Here is a 20,032-nt window from a genome sequence, read left to right as displayed (position 1 = left end):
TGATGATGATGATGATACGTGTGTCGTAATAAACGCATTAAACGTGTTTGTTGGTGCCAACGCCGCGTTCTTCTCGTCCTTTTTGTTTTCGTTGTCGTTGTCGTCGTCGTCGTCGTCGTCGTCACCGTCGTCGTCGTCGTTTTCGTCGTCTTCGTCGATAACAACAAAATAAGAAATAATTAAAGTTAACGTTAATGGATAATAATTTTGTTGAGAAATTGTCGTCGTCGTCGTCGTCGTCGTCGTCGTTGTCGTTGTCGTTGTTGTTGTTGCTATTGTTTTTGTATTGATTGTTTTGATCGTTTTCTTCTTCTTCGTCGTCGTCGTCGTCGTTGTTAAAGGAACGGCGACGAATAATCCTCGAAAATCGGCCAAAAAACGGCCCCGGAGGATAAGAGGAACAATCGTCCTCGAGCGTAGCGCTTCTCTCGCGCTCCGCTCGGATATTTCCTTTCGATATAATGACGATAAGATATCCACTTTTGAGGATGTGGGTGGTTTCTCGAGGGTGGCGTCCATGTGGGGTGAATGGTCACCTCCGGCCTACCCTCTTATTCCCACCACCACCACCACCACCACCGTTGTCGTCGTCGTCGTCGTCGTCGTCGTTTTCGTTTTCGACGATGCCACTGCCACCTCCTCCTCCACCACCTCCACCGCCACCTCCGTCCTCGTCTTTCGACCGATACCACCTCCACCTCCAGGACCACCTTATCCCTCTTCTTTCGATACTACCTCCTCCTCCTCCTCCTTCTTCTTCTCCTTCCCAACTTCTTCTTTCCGTTCTCCTCCACTTTCCAAATATATATCTCTTATCGATAATAATAATAATAATAATTATTATTATTATTATTATCTTACAAACTGATCTTTTTTCTCTTTCAATTAATCCTTTTTTTCCTAATGCTATTGCTAATCTTCTTTTTTTCTTCTTTCCTTTTTCTTTTTCTTCCTCTGCTTCTTCTTCTTCTTCTTCTTCGTTTTCTTCCCAATATCGATTTTTCCCAGCAGAAATTTTCGATAACCACGTTGATGATGATGTTAGTTGTCCTCTTCCTCCTCTTTCGTCTTCTCTTCCCTCACTATTGAACAACAACAAATGAGATACTGTTAGTTTAACCGCATTCCTTTAGTTGTGATTAGATTTATACGATACCAAGATTATTATATATCGCACGATTCGATGGTAACAAAACGTAAACGGAAGATGCAATTTGTTCGATCAGGCTTAAACCGTTACACGCCATCCTACCAACCAACACACAATTTTAGTTACGCATTCAAGAATCCTTGATTCGAATAGCTAACTTTGTGTAAGACTGACGTGTCTCCCACCAATAGTAAACTACAATCCCTCTTCGTGTAAACATGTTATACATATACATATGGGTATATGTTGGTACGTACATACAGAGTGTCTCAGGTTTTTCTGGTAAAACTGTGCAAACTTATTGTACAAGTTGAAATAAGGACAAAATGTTGTATAAAGTTTGTTTAAAAACTCTTTATCTAAAAAGTTATTACAAATAACGTGATATAGTCTGTAAATAATATTATTAATTTTAACACACTTTAAGTGTCAAAATATATAGCTAATCAAAATTTAAATAGAATTATTTTTTAGATTATAAATAGTAATAGGTAAAAAGTTAGGTTAGGAATTATTTGAAAATTTTCGTAGTCTTCGTTACAATTTGGAATTGTTTATGAAACCAAGTGGAACATTCTTTTTTTGACGCTTACAAGCTTAAACTCAACGTATCTGCTTCATGAATGAATTTCTAATGAATTTTCAATAAATTTTCCTTTACAGTATATGAATGGTTTCAAATTTGTATTTTTCTATTTCAAAATATTCTTCTCGTATGCGAATCTTGAAATATTTCAAGAGTTTTCATGATATGGATGGATACATAACAGGTTGTGACAGGTTTGTGTCAGAGTTTTACAGTTATTATTGTATATACATAATGGTAAATACTTTTTCTTTTATAACTTCGTAATAAAAGTATCTAAGTTCTGAAAGTTGGGCCGAGAAAAAGTGAAACACCCTGTATATTTCCTATCGTTAGATTATAAATATAGATTTGTCAGTCGGTATCATTATGTAGTTAAATTACGTGTTATTCTATTTCACGGAAAGTATTGAGAAATAAGAATGAACGAATATAGACGATCATTAATCTTATAATGGATCGTGAAACAAGTTTTTCCCTTTTTCTTTTATTGTTGTTTTCATATTTTTTTTTCTTCTTCGAATAAATTACACCTATACATCTTTAGAATGAACGATACAACATATTATTTACCGTGAATTTAATTCGTATAAATGCGTTACAAAAATAGCATATATTAAAACTGTGATTATACGTGATTCAAAAATCGTCAAATTGTCGTTGAAAATGTCGAGTTTAGTTTGAAATAAAAAAAAATCTGATGTTGAACAATACTTGACATTATACAGTACAATTACTAAAATAATTTTTCAATATTTAAATTTTAAATTAAATAATGCAAAGTATTTAAACAAAAAAAAACATATTGATTTAATCATTTATAATGAATTGTATTATAAAATAAACCTTCTTAATATGTATAAATTACGTGTCACGTTGTTTGTTCGCAATGAACTTCCTAAATTACTGAACCGATTTTAATCAAATTTTGCACACTGTGTGCAGTTTCATCCAACTTGAAAGGTAGGATAGTTTATTATAAAATAAATTATATTTCAATTGTTGACTCTTACTGCAAATTTATTATAATACTAATTTTTTTTTTTGTCTTCAAATGTAATCCGAAGAAAATAACAAATTTGGACAACGCTGGTATATAGAAATTCGTTTATCATCTAAACAAGCTTATGTAAAGCCTAAGTAAATAAAAGGGTGTACATCAATAGGATTATGAGTGTAATCGTATTTTAGTTTCGTCTTACACTTCATCGTTAAGTTTCGTGAAAATAGATGGTGTTAGGGAAATAATAGTCTTTCGTTAGATATCGAGTTATTTTCTTACTTCCAAAGATAGATATTGTTTTTTTCCTTACTCAAAACTTGTAAGTAGGTTTACGTTTATAGATATATATATGTATCTTGTATAAAGATATATCATTGAGAGACATTTGTAAATACAAGTATCTAAACGTTATGTACATAATAGTGATAACTTGTCGAGCGTCACCGATACAATGTTAAGAAAGTAAACTAATCTAAAAAAAAATTAATCTTGCTATATAATATTGCACATATATTAAATTGCTTGGAAAGTTTCTGCAAATTTATACATTTCTGATATTTTCAGAATATTCAGTGGATAATCGGACAAAACGTTTAGTGTCAATATAATTTCTAGGTATATATGTATATATATTACTTTTTAAAAATTCTGTAACCGATGTGAGTACGATCTAAGTAAAAGGATTAATTGAAATATTATATTTAGGTATAAAAGCAAGACTCCCCTCTCCCACAGCCTCCCCCTCTCTTTTTAATCATTTCTCTCGAATTTTTTCCGCGAACGATTTTGAACATGGTCAGAAGATCGTACTGACACGTTCGAAGGTTTCAGTTGTCCCGTAGTCGTATGAATGAGAGGCCTCTTAACGCGTGCTTTTATCGTCTCCCTCATGCTAATTGAGTTAACGCCATGCGCGGAATGAAATTTGCGATTCACGAAGAGCGTTGTGTTGCTTTTAAAGAAAGAAAAGAAGAAGAAGAAAAAAAAAGAGAAAAGAAATAATAAGAGAAAGAATTGTTCAATGATGATAAATATCCTAATCATTAGTATCGATCAATATACTATTACATTCTAACGAGAGGAATGGGGGGGGGGGGGTTAGAGTCTTTGAAAAATTGCACATTGTGATGTTTCGAGTTATCCAAGTATACACTCTATTCTAACACATTATACATTATAATAACACTATTTGGCACAATGATGAAAAATATGAATACCTGAAAGAGTGAAATTCGGAAAATCGCTGAGTTCGACGCACGTTTAGAGAGACTGTCAGTAGAACTGTTGGAGATGATCCAAGGCTAGCGACAAACCGCCTCATCGCCCCTTTCGAAAAGTGAACGAGAGATACGAGAATCATTTTGTCGTCGTTCACGAATATTTGAGTTACGATAAGATCTCACTTACATTCAAGCAAAATAGATATCGATGTTACATGTATACATATATATATATATATAAGTATCGCATAAACGCGGAATTATCATAGGCTCATAAAACAATCAAGATAATGAAAATTAATATGACAGACCTTTTCCTAACACAATCGCTAGTCATTGTTTGGATTTCTCACGACAATCAGTGATGATGATATTGTGTTTAAGATTCTCTTAACAATCATAGTGTGTTAGTTAATTCTTTTCGAGAATAGAGAACAGACACAAAATTCATTTCCATATGTCTCTAATAAAGGATTTGTCTTTGAGAAAACAAGTGGTCTATTGTTTCTATGTTTTATGTTTTCTTTTTTTTCTCTTTTTTTTACGTCATTCGTCGAACGACGAATGAACACACAGAAAAAAATTATTATTAACGAGAATTGTCAGCAGCACGAAATGAAACATGTTTCGTTGATCGTCGCGTGACCGAAAAAAAGAAACTTTTTATTCCTTTATTATTATATTGTTAGATTTTCTTTTCGACACTAACCCATCCACCCACCTATCAAAGATGTTTTTCTTCCTAATTAATATGCGTCAGAAATGAAAATAAGAATATCTATTCCAGAAGCGTTTCCAATTTTATTTATAGATTCTTACGTCTGCCACAAAGAAATCATCACGAGAATTCTCTTTCTCTTTCTCTCTTTTTAACAGTTTCCGTAAAATACGAACATATTAGATTGTATGATTGACGAAAGGCAATAAAAAAGATCATAATATTCGACAAAATGATCTAGAAATAATTCCTGGTATCGTATTACAAATAAATATCGACGAAAAATGTTTACATGTGTATAAAGGAAAAAAAAGAAAAAAGGTATTAAATCGTTTAAAAAGATCATCATCTATCGTGCAATACGCGGTGGTACCACCGAACATTGGGCTCGTTGCCAATAAACACAGAAAATCTGACTGGTGAGTCTTCAAAATCTTATTGGTCAGTTGTAAGTAGAAATTATTAAATAATGATAGAAAACGATAGAGAGTGTGATGATATTTTACCTTGTGGATAGAGAAGAAGACTCATCTCTTGGCATAGTAAAGGTCTCTCATTTATCGCGTCCACCCAAGGATGGAGAAGGGGGAGAGCTAGAGGAGTACACACTTATATATACCGGTACTTTAAAGATTAAGCGTGACTCCTCCTTTTTTTTTTCTATTCGAGCATCGCGCTAAAATAAAGCGAGCGAGCGAGCGAGTGAACGCGCGCTCGCACATTCGCGCATTTGCGCATTTGCGCGCATTCGTGAATACAAAAACTTTACGATGTGGGGTAGTAAGTGTTAAATTAGGGTCAAGGTTCCTGGATTGTGAGATCCTCTTTTAAAAGATCTTAAATATAGAACACAATTATTTTGTTGTTTCTTTGATAATAACACTGTTACGATTTGATTGAACAATGAGGATGGGGGAAAAAGAAAAAAAAAAAATAAGAAACACGTGCGACGCGACGTGTAAGTCACTCGTGCGCACGTTCACAATTTATTCGCGTTTGTGAAACTTTCGGGTTCGAAACACGAATAAATGAAGATCCAGTCTCGCACTTGCAAACTTCTGTACTAAAGCGCGTCGCGATCACAGCTGAACCCGACAGACCAAAGAATCGCCACCACCGCTCTTCTAACACAACACCGGAGCTGCGACGGCGCGTCACATTACTTTCTCTCTTCAAGCGTTATATATCACAAATTCACCCTCCGTTAAATTCTTAACCACGCTACACAAGCCACCACTAGATTTTTTCTTTCGACGAATATTTTTTCCCTTTTTATCATTTTTTTTATTTTTTTCCAATAATACGGTACTATAAAATAGCTTTAGCGAATACATTTTAAAATAATATACCACTATAATGGCTTTCGTGGATATTTTTTTTTAAATGATAAATCATTATAGTAACTTTAACAGATACATTCTTAAATGGTATGTCAGTATAATGGTTTTTTGTGGATATCTTTTTGAACTATACACCATTATAATGGTTTTCATTATGATTACTTAGTCTCCCTATATATCTGTTTAAATTATTGTCACACCACGTACGCGTGTTATTTGTTTGGTTTCTTTATTATTTCTTAATATTATTTTTGTAAAAGTGTAAATATCTTCGTGCACTTTCTGAAGATGGGCCTGGTACATAATCTGGAAAATGTAACCCAATTTAGACGTGTAGCATTAAATTTAGTTTGCTAAATTTATTTTCCTTGTTCATACTATATATATATATAACATTTTTATAATAATTATTTATATTTTTGTCTCGTCTTGGTTTACAAATATTTTTACGCATCTTCAAATTGACAAATATTTCAATTTTCATTAAAGGTTTAATTTATATAGCAAATGGTAATTATTTTTCTCCTATGATTAGTATATTTTCGTTAATCACAGCTAATGGGTTAAATAATGAAGCGAAATATAATTATAATTATAATTATAAAACTTAAAAGTAATGCAATTGTTGCTGATTCTTTTCAGTAATTATCTTGTAAAATCATGAAGATAATTTTTACTTTATTATATACAAAAATCGTAAATTTTGTTTCTTTACATTAATTATTACGACGAGACGTGAGAAGAGCAATATAAATGAGCTTAGGGCAAACATTTTTTGATAACAAATGGCGAGGCAATTTAAAACCAGTTGTGATACTTTAGACGTCTGATAAAGTTATCTAATGAATGAAACGTTGAATATAATCACTAATTATAATTTCGCTGACGTCTATTCCGATTTAAAAAATTAACATTCTTTTCTAAGAATTTATGAGGGAGAAGTCATCACTGATTGGTCAATTAAACCTCTGAGCATCAAAATATTCAGGAATCTACGCGTAAGCGAGAGTGGGGAGATACATCCAATCATATTGAAGTTTGTCCGTTGTTTATTGTAATGCTATTGGGATCTCTGGCAGGGGTGTGGCTTAGCAATTCGACCTATTAACTCTAATTTTGAATTTAGCCATCAGATAGCGTATTCAAGTGCTAGAGATCCCAATACATTTTTTGTTGACGTTTAAAAGATTAAAGAATTCTAAAAATATGAAACTCCACCCTTGTTACCATAAAAACGAGATAAGTCAGCGATCAGTTGCGTTTTAAGATCGAACAAAAATTGGTCAGTCTTGAATGGTCAGTTTTATTAGCATACAGCACTGGTTTCTTTTTTTTTTATCAAAGTAGTAGCCTAGTATATTATGCCTATTATATAATAGGTTAAAAAGTTTCATTATATTCGGGAGAGTCTAAGAAATTGTGAAATATGGTTCGAAGAACTTGACATTTAATGATTAGAACCTAGAAAGGAGACACATTTTCTATCTGTGACATTAAACATTCAACATTTACGTATAAAAACGTCAAAGGTTAAATAGATAATAATAAAAAAAAAGGAAAAAGTCAAATTTCATTAGGAAAAATGCATGCAATAAAAATAAATAAATAGATGATAGGGAAAGTAATGTGTCATGTTATTGGTCGATGTGAAAAATGACTCTAATGGTGGTGATGCCCTTTCGAAAATGTTCCCATTATTCTATAGTTATATGACTTGGTGATATATTACGTAAATGTGTATGTGATCCTTCGACTTTTCGCGAAGAAATTTCTATCTACCTTTCAACCAATCTCTCCCTCTCTCTCTCTCTCACTCTCTCCCCACCCCCTAGTTCGTATCACATATTTATGTACGGATTTACGTAAGTACGTATACAGGGTGAGTCAGTTAAGAAATGACAACTTGAACACAACTGACCAACGATATTAGTTTATAGATCAAAATGTACACACACATACAGTGGTGGCTGGCGTAGTTAAGAAATGTATTCGTGAACTAATGAATTTTTTACAAGGCTTTGTGAAATTGCCGTTGGTTAATTGATTTTTTTTTCTTTTTTTCTTTCCTTCTTTTTTATTTTCTTTTTATAAACAAGGACACATTCTTCGAAATCTCTAGAACAAGTATGACGCAATAAATAAGTGATTTACTTTTATAACGAGGAATAATGAATGATCGACTGAAATATACATTGGCAATGAGTATAATGGTTAATTTTTTTTTGTTTTTTTTTTTTTAATTTATAAATACAAATGTAGTATCTATCGTAGTTTCAAATAAAACAGATTATAACTGAACAGTTGATTGATATTTTATGAGATGTTTTTTGTTCATTTTATAATCGCTGCTACTTATTTAGGTATTGAATTAAATAAATTTGGCAGAATTTTGTCTCGTAACATAACAAAAGTATTTCCTAAGCTACTTTTAGAAAAAACAATTTGATATTTTCCGAAGTATTCTATCAGGTTCAAAAACCTTCCAGAATGGCGCTGGTGTAGACAGAAGGTATGGTATGAATGTAGCAATTGTAAACGAATTGAAGTATGCCGAGTTATGTAATAATGTAGTAAATATAACCTTAAAGAATTATTATGAGAAAACAACGTGTAGCTAAAGTGATTTTATTTCGTCAACTGTGAATTAATTATAACTTATAACTAACTTATAACTGTGTTAATTTTAAATATGAAAAAGTTAATTTACACATAAGTATATAAATTTAAAACAATAGCAAATATATTTCGTTATATTTGATAATATTGACGATATTATTCTCGATAAAAATATTTCCAAAAATATTCATCAAATTTTTCAAAAAATTATTTCATTTTCTAAGGAGACATTTTTTTTCAATATTTAATGTATCCGAAATTGTTTCATTATGATATTAGAATGAACCAAAAGTTTGTGAGTTAATTGTGTCTAAACTTAACATTGAAATTGCACAATGGATTGTTTACGTAAAATTAATTTTGAAAATATTAATAAAAAAAAAAATAGCGCACAAACTTTTGGTTCATCCAAATAGATCAGAAATTTCAGTAATGTTATAGATGCGTGTAAGTTCATTCCTGTTCATAGAGTAACAATGCAGGAGTAAGTTCTCTTTCTACCCTTTAAGTATTTATAATATTCATTATAACCTTGGAAAATAACAGCATTTTCTGTAGGACAGTATACAGTGTGATTCACAAACTCTTGCTACTTAAATAGCTCTAAAAGTATAATAGTAGCTAAAGAGTTTATTAGAAAAAAAAAATTGCATGAAAAATTCAGAACTATAATATTGACATAACATTGATATTTTTGAAGGTCAAGTATGGCGAACTAGTCAGCCATAATACACCTTGGTTACGAGTGTGGTCGAGTCAGGGTTGTGTCAGGGTTGTGTCATCCTTTTTGTTTTTCGAATAATTTTTATTGCTCATTGACAGATTTTGTATTTAACGTTGCACATCATTGGGTTCGTCTTGACTACCGTTATTAGAAAATAAGTATTAAAATATGACACATTGTATTAAAAAAAAAAAAATAAATTTGACCCATAAAAATCTCAAAAGATACTTAACTTAGGAAAATAAAACTAACGTCACAGTATAGTCCTGAATTTTGCATGCTACTTTTTTCTTAATAAACTTTTCTTCTGTAACTATCATACTTTCGAAACTATTTAGGTGACAAGAGTTAATGAATCACCCTGTATATATGAAATAGGAAAGATAACGATACAATAGTCTTTTGTACATTGAAGAAATGATTTTTCTATTATCGGTTGGTAGTCGGTCAGATTGGACGCTCCTTTAATGACACGATTATCAACTATTCTCTGGTAAATAATGTACGTTGACGTAGGCTAGGCTTTGAGTTATATTTTCCAAAAGTATGTTTGTGTTACTTAACAACAGTAAGAAAAACCCCGTGTAGTATTCATAGTCTTCACGTTGTGTGGTGGTGGTTGTGGTGGTGGTAGTTTCTTCTTCTATAACTTCGATAAACACAAACGTCGTTTGTGACTTTTAATGGAACGGGAAAAACCAAACCCTTGGCTGATGCACTGACCGAAGGGTAGGGCCGCTACCGGAGGTAGATAGCAAAGGGTGCGGCATGGTCAATGATAGATATCGTTCCTTTTAACGTCATCGTCAAAGTAATTTGATCTAAATTCAGATTAATCTACGCTTTTTACCTTTACATGTTTTTTTACCTATATACTACATTAATATATAATCTAATCAAAATCAGAATTGCTTCAAAATAGTTTGATATTTTTTTAACCAATTTGATTTTACGCGTATAATCAAAAAAAAAAATAGTATAATTTTAATGCAACTATTCCTTTTTACGTTTTTATTAATCCTTTAAGCGTCAAAATAATTTCTCCATTTTGTTCATAATTGTTCATAGGCGTGTAATTTGAAAATCAAATTTTCAAATAATTCCTAACCTAACCTTTTATCTATATTACTGTTTATAATCGAAAATAATTGTATTATATCATTATTAAAAAAAAAACAAATAGATGACACTGCAAAGATAATTTTGGTTTTAAATATGATTATGTTTTAAATATTTTGTCATCGTTGGAATTTTTTAATTCCTATCTATAATTACAACTTGAGTTTGCATTTAATATTGAAGTAAAATTATTTTGCAACTTCTTTTAATGGCAAAAGGATTTGAGAAAAATCAACGTTTTGATGAAACTTGCTTACTGATGTTGAGTTATGGCGAAGACGTATTTGATTTTGAAGTATTAAAAGATAATTTACGTATATTAACATCAAGAGTCAATGTTGATTATAATTCTGATACATCAAGCAGTGAAAATCTAATTATATCGCAAAGAAAACGAAGAATGAAAATTATTCAAATTAAAAGTGAAGATTCATTGGATGATTTAGATAAATGGTGTAATATTACAGAAGTATTAAAACATTTTAGAAAGAATATATTAACAATAATTTATTATATTTTATGTATTACCAAAAAAATACAATGTATATAAAAAAATTCATATTGGAAACATTTGCTGTTTACATTATTGTCTTTGATAAGGAATAAATTATACAGGACCTTTTTATTCGTCCACTTAACGCTAATTAAATCGTTGACATATCTCAAAAGCATAAACAATTTAATCAACATTTGATAGTCGTACAAACGTTTTATTCACAAACTCGAGGGTCTCGAATGATTAGGTTATGTCACGCATCGTTTAAAAATGTGTCTCAATTTGTTCACGTCTTATAATGGACTCCTCGCTTTTGTTTCCCTTTCGAGTCTGGCGTTCTTTCTTTTTTTTCTTACAATTAGCATTATCAACATTTTCTACTATAAACGCATATTTCAAGAAGGTTCGTCCATCCAATCTTTCAGGTTGGATGAAATTGCACAAAGTGTGAAAAATTTGATTAAAATCGGTTCAGGAGTTTAGGAGTCCATTGCGGACAAACAACGTGACACGTAATTTATATATATTGAGATTTTCGAAAATGGATTGATTAACCAAAAAATCAGAAGCGTTCAAATATCTGTATTCGTTGTTTTAAATAGTTAAAATGAATGTTTAAAATTTCTGTCTTTTCTTATAAATACAGGTTATCATTAATTGATGAATTAATGATGATTAGTCAACTTTATCAAATATTATTTCTTTCGTAAAAATATTAAATACATTTTGAGTATATTCTCAAAGATAATCTTCTATTAGGTGATTCGGAAAGTCGTTTCGTTTTTCTTTTGTAAAAATGAAGATAATTTTTGCATCGAGGTTAAACCTAAACCTTTCAAATGGTCATTAATAGTTGAATTTGATAAGTTTAACCTCTCGTCGAAACAACTTTCCGTACAACCTAATATTTCTTTCACATTTTCGTAAAGAAAAATGGCGTTCCGTATGGATCAATTTATTTGCCATTTATGACTCTTATTTCATAAATTTATTGAAAACTGATATCGTAAATGCAAACTTTGTCAAGATATGCGATTGACTTTTATTATCCTTGTTAAAGATCTGTTCTTTTTCTTTTTCTTGAACCACCGTTTCGTTGAATCGATCGCTTTTGACGTTGTATATGAGTCTTCATGTTTCCTCACTTTCCTTATCAAATAGCGATCGTTCCTTAACACCGTACTTATGATTTCAGAATAGCTTCCTTCGCATGATTCTCATTTATTCTATCATATCTTCTTTCACTACATTAGTAACGATTGTTTTTATTTAGTTTATTGCGGCTGGTATTAAACGATCTTTCTAAACTTTTCATTTCTACTTCTAAAATTCATTGTTTTCGTTGATCAATTTTTCATGTTCAATCGCTTTTGCTAACATATCATTTAATAGCATTTTATTAAAATGTTCTCTTAAAATGGTTCTTATTTTATGGTTGCGAATTCCTTTCACAAATTGAAAACGTAATGATCGATTATCTGAATACAAGGATTTATCAAACATTTTTCGTAAGCTTATACAATAATTTTCTATCGATTCTCCTTTATATTGATATCGTTTCCGAAAACGATACCTATGAAAATTAATTTGCTCACATTTATAAAAAGTAGCAGCGTGAAGGCTTATTATCTTGTCGTATGAAAGTTCAGAAAAGTTTACAGAAGGATTTACCTGTTTGATATACGTATGGAAATCAGTATCCACCATTTCAATGAAGAATGCAATCATTTTATATTCTGGTACCTTGATCATATCTGCTACATACTCAAATCTATTAAGCCACTCTGCAAATGAATTGTACATCTTAGGAGTGAATATGTTTATCCATAAAGAAGCATAATTTACATATTTATTTATTTCATTAACTTTTACAAATTCGATGGCTTTTGCTACCGTTTCATGGAAAGATAAGTAAGGAATTTTTTCTAAATATTGTTTTATATCACTATCGCGAATTCCACTAACGAATTGGTCGGATAATCTTTCATCTGCGTAACATGTATAATTACAATTACTATGTATTTTCTGTAAACAATTAGCATAATCCTCTAACGTTTCTTCTTCATATTGCTCTCGACAAAATAAACGTCTTCTATGTAAAAACTTTTCATCTGTAGGAGAAAAGTAACAAAGATAAAGGTTTATTATTTTTTCGTATGAAAATTCAGAGAAGTTGAAAGAAGAGTATTTCTCTTTGACCCGCTTATGAACATTATTATCCACTACTTCATTGAAGAATGTAATCATTTCATCTTTACGTACGTAATGACAGGTTACGTACTCGAATTTATTTAACCAATGACAAATATCAAATTCTTTCTCTGATTCGAATCTATTAATCATTGAAGAAGTACAGTGAGTATTATAATTCCTTTTATCAACATCTTCTAATATAACGACCTTTGGCACCATCTTACAGAATGATAATGTAGGATATTTACTTAAAAATTGTTTTATTTTATTATTGCGGATTCCTTTATGAAATTGTTTGTATAAATTTTCTTTTAATTGTTCTTCATAATGGCATTTATTATATATTTTTTCTAAATTATCAGCATATTTTTCTATTGTTTCTTCCTCATATTGATTTCGGCACTGTAAACGTTTTCTATACGGATCAGTTTCATTAGATTTAGAAAGAGTACAAAGATACAATTTTGTTATTTTTTTCGTAGGATAGATCTAAGGAATCTATATAAGGGTTAATCTGCTTGACATTCGTATGGACATCATCATCTACCATATTCTTGAACAATTCAACCATCATTTTATCTGGTACCCCAATAGAATCCGCTACATATTCAAATTTATTTACCCAATCACAAAAATCACCTTCCATTCCTAGATTGTAACAATGAATCCTTATAAGAGCTAAGTCTTTATAATAGGATAGAAAAATATTTTTTAAAAATTCCATTGCCTTTGCTACCGTTCCATAGAATGATAAACAAGGTTTTTGTTTTAAATGATTTCTTATATTATCGTCCTGAAGTCCATTAATGAATTGTTCGCATAATTTTTTTTCTGAATTACTTGAATAATGGCATTCATTAAATAATTTTATTAGGTGATAAGAATATTCTAGTATTGACTCATTTTCATATTGTTCCCGAGAAATAAAACGTCTTCTATATAATACAATAGAGTAATGTTTTACTGTATCTTCGTACGAAAATATACAGAACTCATGAATAGGATAAATCTTCTTGACGTATGTGTGGACATCAGTATCCACCATATAGTTAAAAAATTCTGTCATTTTATATGGTAGTATACCGACAATATTTGCTACCCATTCAAACTTTTTCAACCATTCAAAAAATTCTTCCTTGTCTTCTAATTTATAAACTTGCATCAATGTAAGAGCTTGATTTTGATAACGACATATTTGATCATCTTCATGAAATAAATCCTCATTCTTCAATGTTTCGACTTGATTTTGATAACTACATATTTGATCATCTACTTGTAATAAATTCTCACTCTTCAATGTTTCGACTTGATTTTGATAACTACATATTTGATCATCTTCTTGTAATAAATCCTCACTCTTCAATGTTTCGACTTGATTTTGATAACTACATATTTGATCATCTACTTGTAATAAATCCTCATTCTTCAATGTTAAGACTTGATTTTGATAACTACATATTTGATCATCTTCTTGTAATAAATCCTCATTCTTCAATGTTAAGACTTGATTTTGATAACTACATATTTGATCATCTTCTTGAAATAAATCCTCATTCTTCAATGTTAAGACTTGATTTTGATAACTACATATTTGATCATCTTCTTGAAAAAAATCCTCATTCTTCAATGTTAAGACTTGATTTTGATAACTACATATTTGATCATCTTCTTGTAATAAATCCTCATTCTTCAATGTTAAGACTTGATTTTGATAACTACATATTTGATCATCTTCTTGTAATAAATCCTCATTCTTCAATGTTTCAACTTGATTTTGATAACTACATATTTGATCATCTTCTTGTAATAAATCCTCTTTTTTCAATGTTTCCAAATTGTACATCCTGTCTAATATTTTTCGTACGTAAACAGATAATTTTTAGAAATTACTTTGTTCGAATTTTTGTTTTCTTTTTACCAATAACAGCAATACACTTTGCGTAATGTAATTTAAAATTATTTTCTTCGATACAACGCGTAAACGTTTTATATTTGGTATGATATCTTTGATGTTCATATAGAAGTAACTTATCTTTGTGTCGCATTGAATTTTAATAACTGTTTTAAAAAATTATTAATATAACTGAATTCAACATTCCGAAATTATTGTAATATCTTAAAGGTTCTATGTATACTAACGACTCACATTGTAAACTTCATTACTCTGCGATAAGAGAGGAGAGAGAGAATGGCTTACAGCGGCCTACATTTGTCCTTAATGAGAATAATAGTGTATTTAACTATAAGTTTAATATATATAAAGTGTTTATTATTTATTTTAAATTTGAACGTTTGTAAATGAACAAAACATAAACGATCGCAGAATTGATTGAAGTCAATGAATTTTCAAGTTATAAATGATTGAAGAATATATTCAAAATGTCTGCTGTTGTTTTAAATAAAAACTATTGTACATTTTACGTAGTAGTATGCTTTGACCTTGTTTAATGTTTACAAATTATGTTCACCGACGTGAAACGCAAAAATTATTTTGCAATCAATTTTTGTGAACAACGTTTAGCGATAAGTAAAGTAGTATTACGAAATCGGCAACATGCTTTTGCACTTTTATGTTGAAATGATTGACATGTATTTCATGCATGACCGTATATACGAAAATGAACTGTAACCACGTAGATTATACCTAGAAAATTTTACAGAACGTAGAAAGTTACTAGAATGTAGAATGTTTTAATCAACGACCGAAAATAATTATTATTTACAAAATAATTATAGAGAAAATCTCCTACAAATGTTGATCATCTTTTAAAATAATTATAGTTAGTTATTAATTATAATAAATTAAAAAAAAAAAGGGAACACATAATACTAAAAATATAGATTTTTATTATTTTTGTCAGTAAATAAGAATTTGCACGTATAATAAAAAAGAAAAATGATTTGTTTGCCAATAAAATCATTATTGATGAAAATAATTGAATTCAATCATTTATAACAATTTTTGATTAAAAATTGTGTTTATTTAGGTCATAATTATTATTAAGAAAAAATTTATTTCGATTGCTCATAATTGTTACGAATGACTCGTCATTTTATTTTCAATAAACTTATATTACTTATCGATGAAGCAAATTTATATCAGTCACTCTTAATAGTTATTGACAACGGTAATTGTATTTCGATTGGTTTTAATAGCGTATAGTATTATATTGTTTTGCATTTCATTACTAATGATTTTGTTTCGTTAAAGATTATTTTCAATGATTTGCATTGCAATTTTTATATCTAAAAAAAAAAAGAGCAAAAACAAAAATTAAAAAATTCAATATTCTTAAATTAAATGATATTTCATCGTTCTAAATAAAAAAAAAAGTACAGTCGAAACAATTTCCAAGAGGAATAGGGTGCAATAAGCAATATTTTGTCAAGAAAGGAGGCAATAGGATAAAAAGTTTGGGAACCACTGTTCTAAAGTATTAATATGTATTTATGAAACACCTTATATAAATATTATAGTACGATAAGTTTAAAATGATTTATAAAAGATAAAAATCACAAACAACGACCATCTTTTTCTTCAAGGTTTCCTTGTTGTTAGATCGATCGATTACAAATGATATTTATGTACATACAGTGACATGCAAAAGTTCCAAGTTATATCTTATTTTTATATTAATCTTTTTCACCATCGTATTTTACAGTAGAAATTTGGTATTTTATGTTTGTCAGATTTCTTATGAACTTCTTTATCGTTATTTCTAACTATTTGAAATTCGCGCTAATTTTATGCTGATATTTTATCGCCAAGTTTAATTTAACTCCTTAACGCACAATTTTTTTAAAAAAAAAACCAGCCAAAAAAAATTAAAGAAATACAAAATTAATCAAAATTTTTGTTGCAGCATAGAATACAACGCCGCTAATGTTAACTCAAGTATGGGGTTAATCTTCTTATTATTTTTACTAATTGATATCCTTTTTTTTTTTTACAAATACGTCCAATTAGAACCACAGTCTTCAAACTTCGTTTAAAAAACACGTAATTTTCCTCGAATCCTAATGATAAAAATTGATAAAACCTCAGACCCTTATCGGGATTCATTGATATTCTGAGACCCTACGATGCCGTTTAATCCACTACTGTATGCATAACGTAACAAATCTCTTTCTTTCGCTACCTTTTTACAAAATTTTCAATATTTACTTTATAAAAAAGAGTAAATTAAGATTTATTGACATGCATAATGTATACGGGAAAGGTGGTAAAGGAGGGTACGAAAAAAATGATGAGTAAGGACACGTGGAGAAACGATCCTTGGATAACCTTAGTTCGGTCACATCGATCCATAGTAGCGGTGCTTTGAATAATAGATATTCTTGTAACCCATACAATGGGTGGTGTCGTTGGTGAATGACGAATCATAAACCTTCCCCCTTTTCTTCCTCATAACCATCCACACACACGGCCCCTTTTTTGTGGTGAATTATTAAATTCACTAATGATAGTTGGAAATTCGTTTTAAAAATCATATCCATTTTTATACCACAGGGTAATGACGGTAACATTAATGACTTATTCTTGTATTTATGAACTTACGTGCATTTGTGTTAACCTTTTGCACTTTAAGCAATTGTGAGCTATACGTTGGTAATTAATTTCAAGGTGTAATTCCTTTAGATGCATGAGGTTACGTAAATTTCCAGGAAAAAAATCTTGCCGATCTATTCAATTATGCAACTTTATGTTGGCATTAAAATTTGTCTGAATCAAGCATAATCATAGATAAATTAATATTGATTAAATATAATTATTCTGTTTTTATTTGATTATTTATTATATTCATTTGTTTTAATAACATTAAGGGAAAAGTATTTTTTTGCCGTTATTGATTTTATAATTAATTCAATTAAGAAATTCTAAACAGATTAGGTTTTAATTTTCTTAAATTAATTATAGAGTATAATTTCATACAATAATTATAGGTTATATTTTCATACAATAATTATAGGTTATATTTTCTACTATAATTGCTGTCACTCGTTCCTAGAATATAATCACCTTCAATGTTGCCAAGTTTTGTCAATAAAATCACACGTTTTTTGTAGTTCATATGTAGTTCAAAGAGATTTCTGACGGAAGTAGAAACACAGAAGAACAAACGTTGTATATAAAAAGTGTCTGTCAAATGCTCAAAAAAGGGCGAGTCTCGTTTGAACGCCGGCCCATGCTCAAACTTAAATGTCTCTTATGTTAGGTCGCCGACTGTTAACTCATTTGCATCATGACGAGAATTAGTCTTCCTTGCTCAAACATCCGAGACATAAAACTTACGACTGACCCGGTATCACCGGTCAATCAAATGCTCACAGGTAGAAAAACCAATACTTCTTATGCGGATTATTTCGCGCTTGGTGATAGTAGACAGTCACAGCTCGCGAAATATTCCGCGCAATGATGCAAATCTGTTAATGTATTAAATAAAATAAAAAATAAGGTACTTACGTATTAACGTCACCGCAGCAATGTGCAGCAATTCCGCTAATGCGCCAATAAAGAACAATCTTGTTGCTCGCATACAACAACCTTGTTGTTTGCACACAGCAACCGTCAAGGTTGTGTCATGGTTTCGTCAGGGTTTCCACCGAAATCCGATTGACTACTTTTTATAAATAAAATGTTTGGAATTTTCAAAGTGTTTTGATTTTAAAATAAATTTTTTGATTCTATGATTTGTCGCAACAATTTAAGGTGCAGATTGGCGCATTAGACGAATTTTTGCTACGATTGCGTTACTACGTAAGTACCATTATTTTTTTTATATAATAATTTGTAATTATAAATTCTTCACATTCACAGCATTATTATTTATGTTTAATTAACTTTAATTTACTATTAATTTTAATTTAATTAACTATTAATAAGAAGAAAAAAAAGGAAATACAATGAATAGACTCTTCTTATTGGATGATTTTGCGTTCGATAAATACGCGTCAACGTTTGAAATAAGAAATTCCATTGTTATATTTGTCTTTCAATTATTTTACCCCCATTTTTGTTCAATCGTGAGAAATCATAGTGAAAACGCGTTTGTGCTCTCTGACGTGGGGTTCAATCGTATTCTTTACGATCAAACAATTGACTAACATAAGCTACCGCGTGTTGTATCATCGTGTGATAGACCTTGACCTTCGTTTAAAAAAGGGCTAATCACGAAGAGGCATCATAGTGAAAGAGAGGGCTTGTCTCAAACATTTAAAAAAAAAAAAAAAAACGTACTCTCCTACATTTTTTGTATATTCTATGTCAAAGATTATATTTAACCAATAGGATAATATCTTATCTCCGTTTAGGTATGAAAGAGAACGTTTTCAATCCAACAACATATTCTTACTTGCTTATCATATTCGTATAGGGATACATATGCTTGACCTTGACCGATTGTTCACCAACTGTACTCTACTTGTACTCTCTTTCTCTGCTTTGCTTCATTATGTAAAAATGATATCACTAGAAAAGAAAAAGAAAAAAACTACTATAATCCCGATACACTATGTCTCTTTGCAACTTTTAAAACGGTACCCGTTATCTTGAATCATTGATAACGTATATGTACTTTCAATGGTAAGAGTTATAGCTTACTTTTTAACTATGACTTTAACATAAAGAAAGGTCGAATCGAATTATGAGCTTATTATACTATACTACTTTATTTTTTTATTTTTTTTAATTATAGCATTACGGACGGATGGAGAGATATTTCGTTTTTTGTATGATATTCAAATAAATATTTTATTTGACAATAGTTTTTAATTACTTACTAATCATAACTATTTTTATATAATTATGTAAAATTATTAGATTACTGAGTCAGGTTAGCAAGATTACAAACAATACCAAAATCCCCA

At 30.1% G+C, this 20,032-nt stretch overlaps 1 protein-coding gene across 1 annotated transcript; it reads right to left on the bottom strand.

Moving 5' to 3' along the window:
- Positions 1 to 226: 226 nt before the first annotated feature.
- On the bottom strand, positions 227 to 15,008 carry LOC149032099 (uncharacterized). Its single transcript, XM_089173819.1, has 2 exons — positions 5,184 to 15,008; positions 227 to 1,082 (listed from the first exon to the last, which is right to left on the bottom strand). Exon 1 carries the CDS (start codon positions 15,006 to 15,008, stop codon positions 13,605 to 13,607), a length of 1,404 nt encoding a protein of 467 aa, XP_089029945.1. The 3' UTR covers positions 227 to 1,082; positions 5,184 to 13,604.
- Positions 15,009 to 20,032: the final 5,024 nt, after the last annotated feature.

This window comes from Polistes dominula, unplaced genomic scaffold (assembly GCF_049000335.1).
Source record: "Polistes dominula isolate Pdom_NZ unplaced genomic scaffold, Pdom_raw_medaka contig_75, whole genome shotgun sequence".
NCBI classification, from domain to species: Eukaryota; Metazoa; Arthropoda; class Insecta; order Hymenoptera; family Vespidae; genus Polistes; species Polistes dominula.
Note: the sequence above shows the minus strand (reverse complement) of the source record. Positions and strands in the feature narration are given on the sequence as shown.

Bases quoted from the DNA above. Each gene is read 5' to 3' on its own strand.
- LOC149032099 (XM_089173819.1), bottom strand. From the start codon at position 15,008: ATGTACAATTTGGAAACATTGAAAAAAGAGGATTTATTACAAGAAGAT.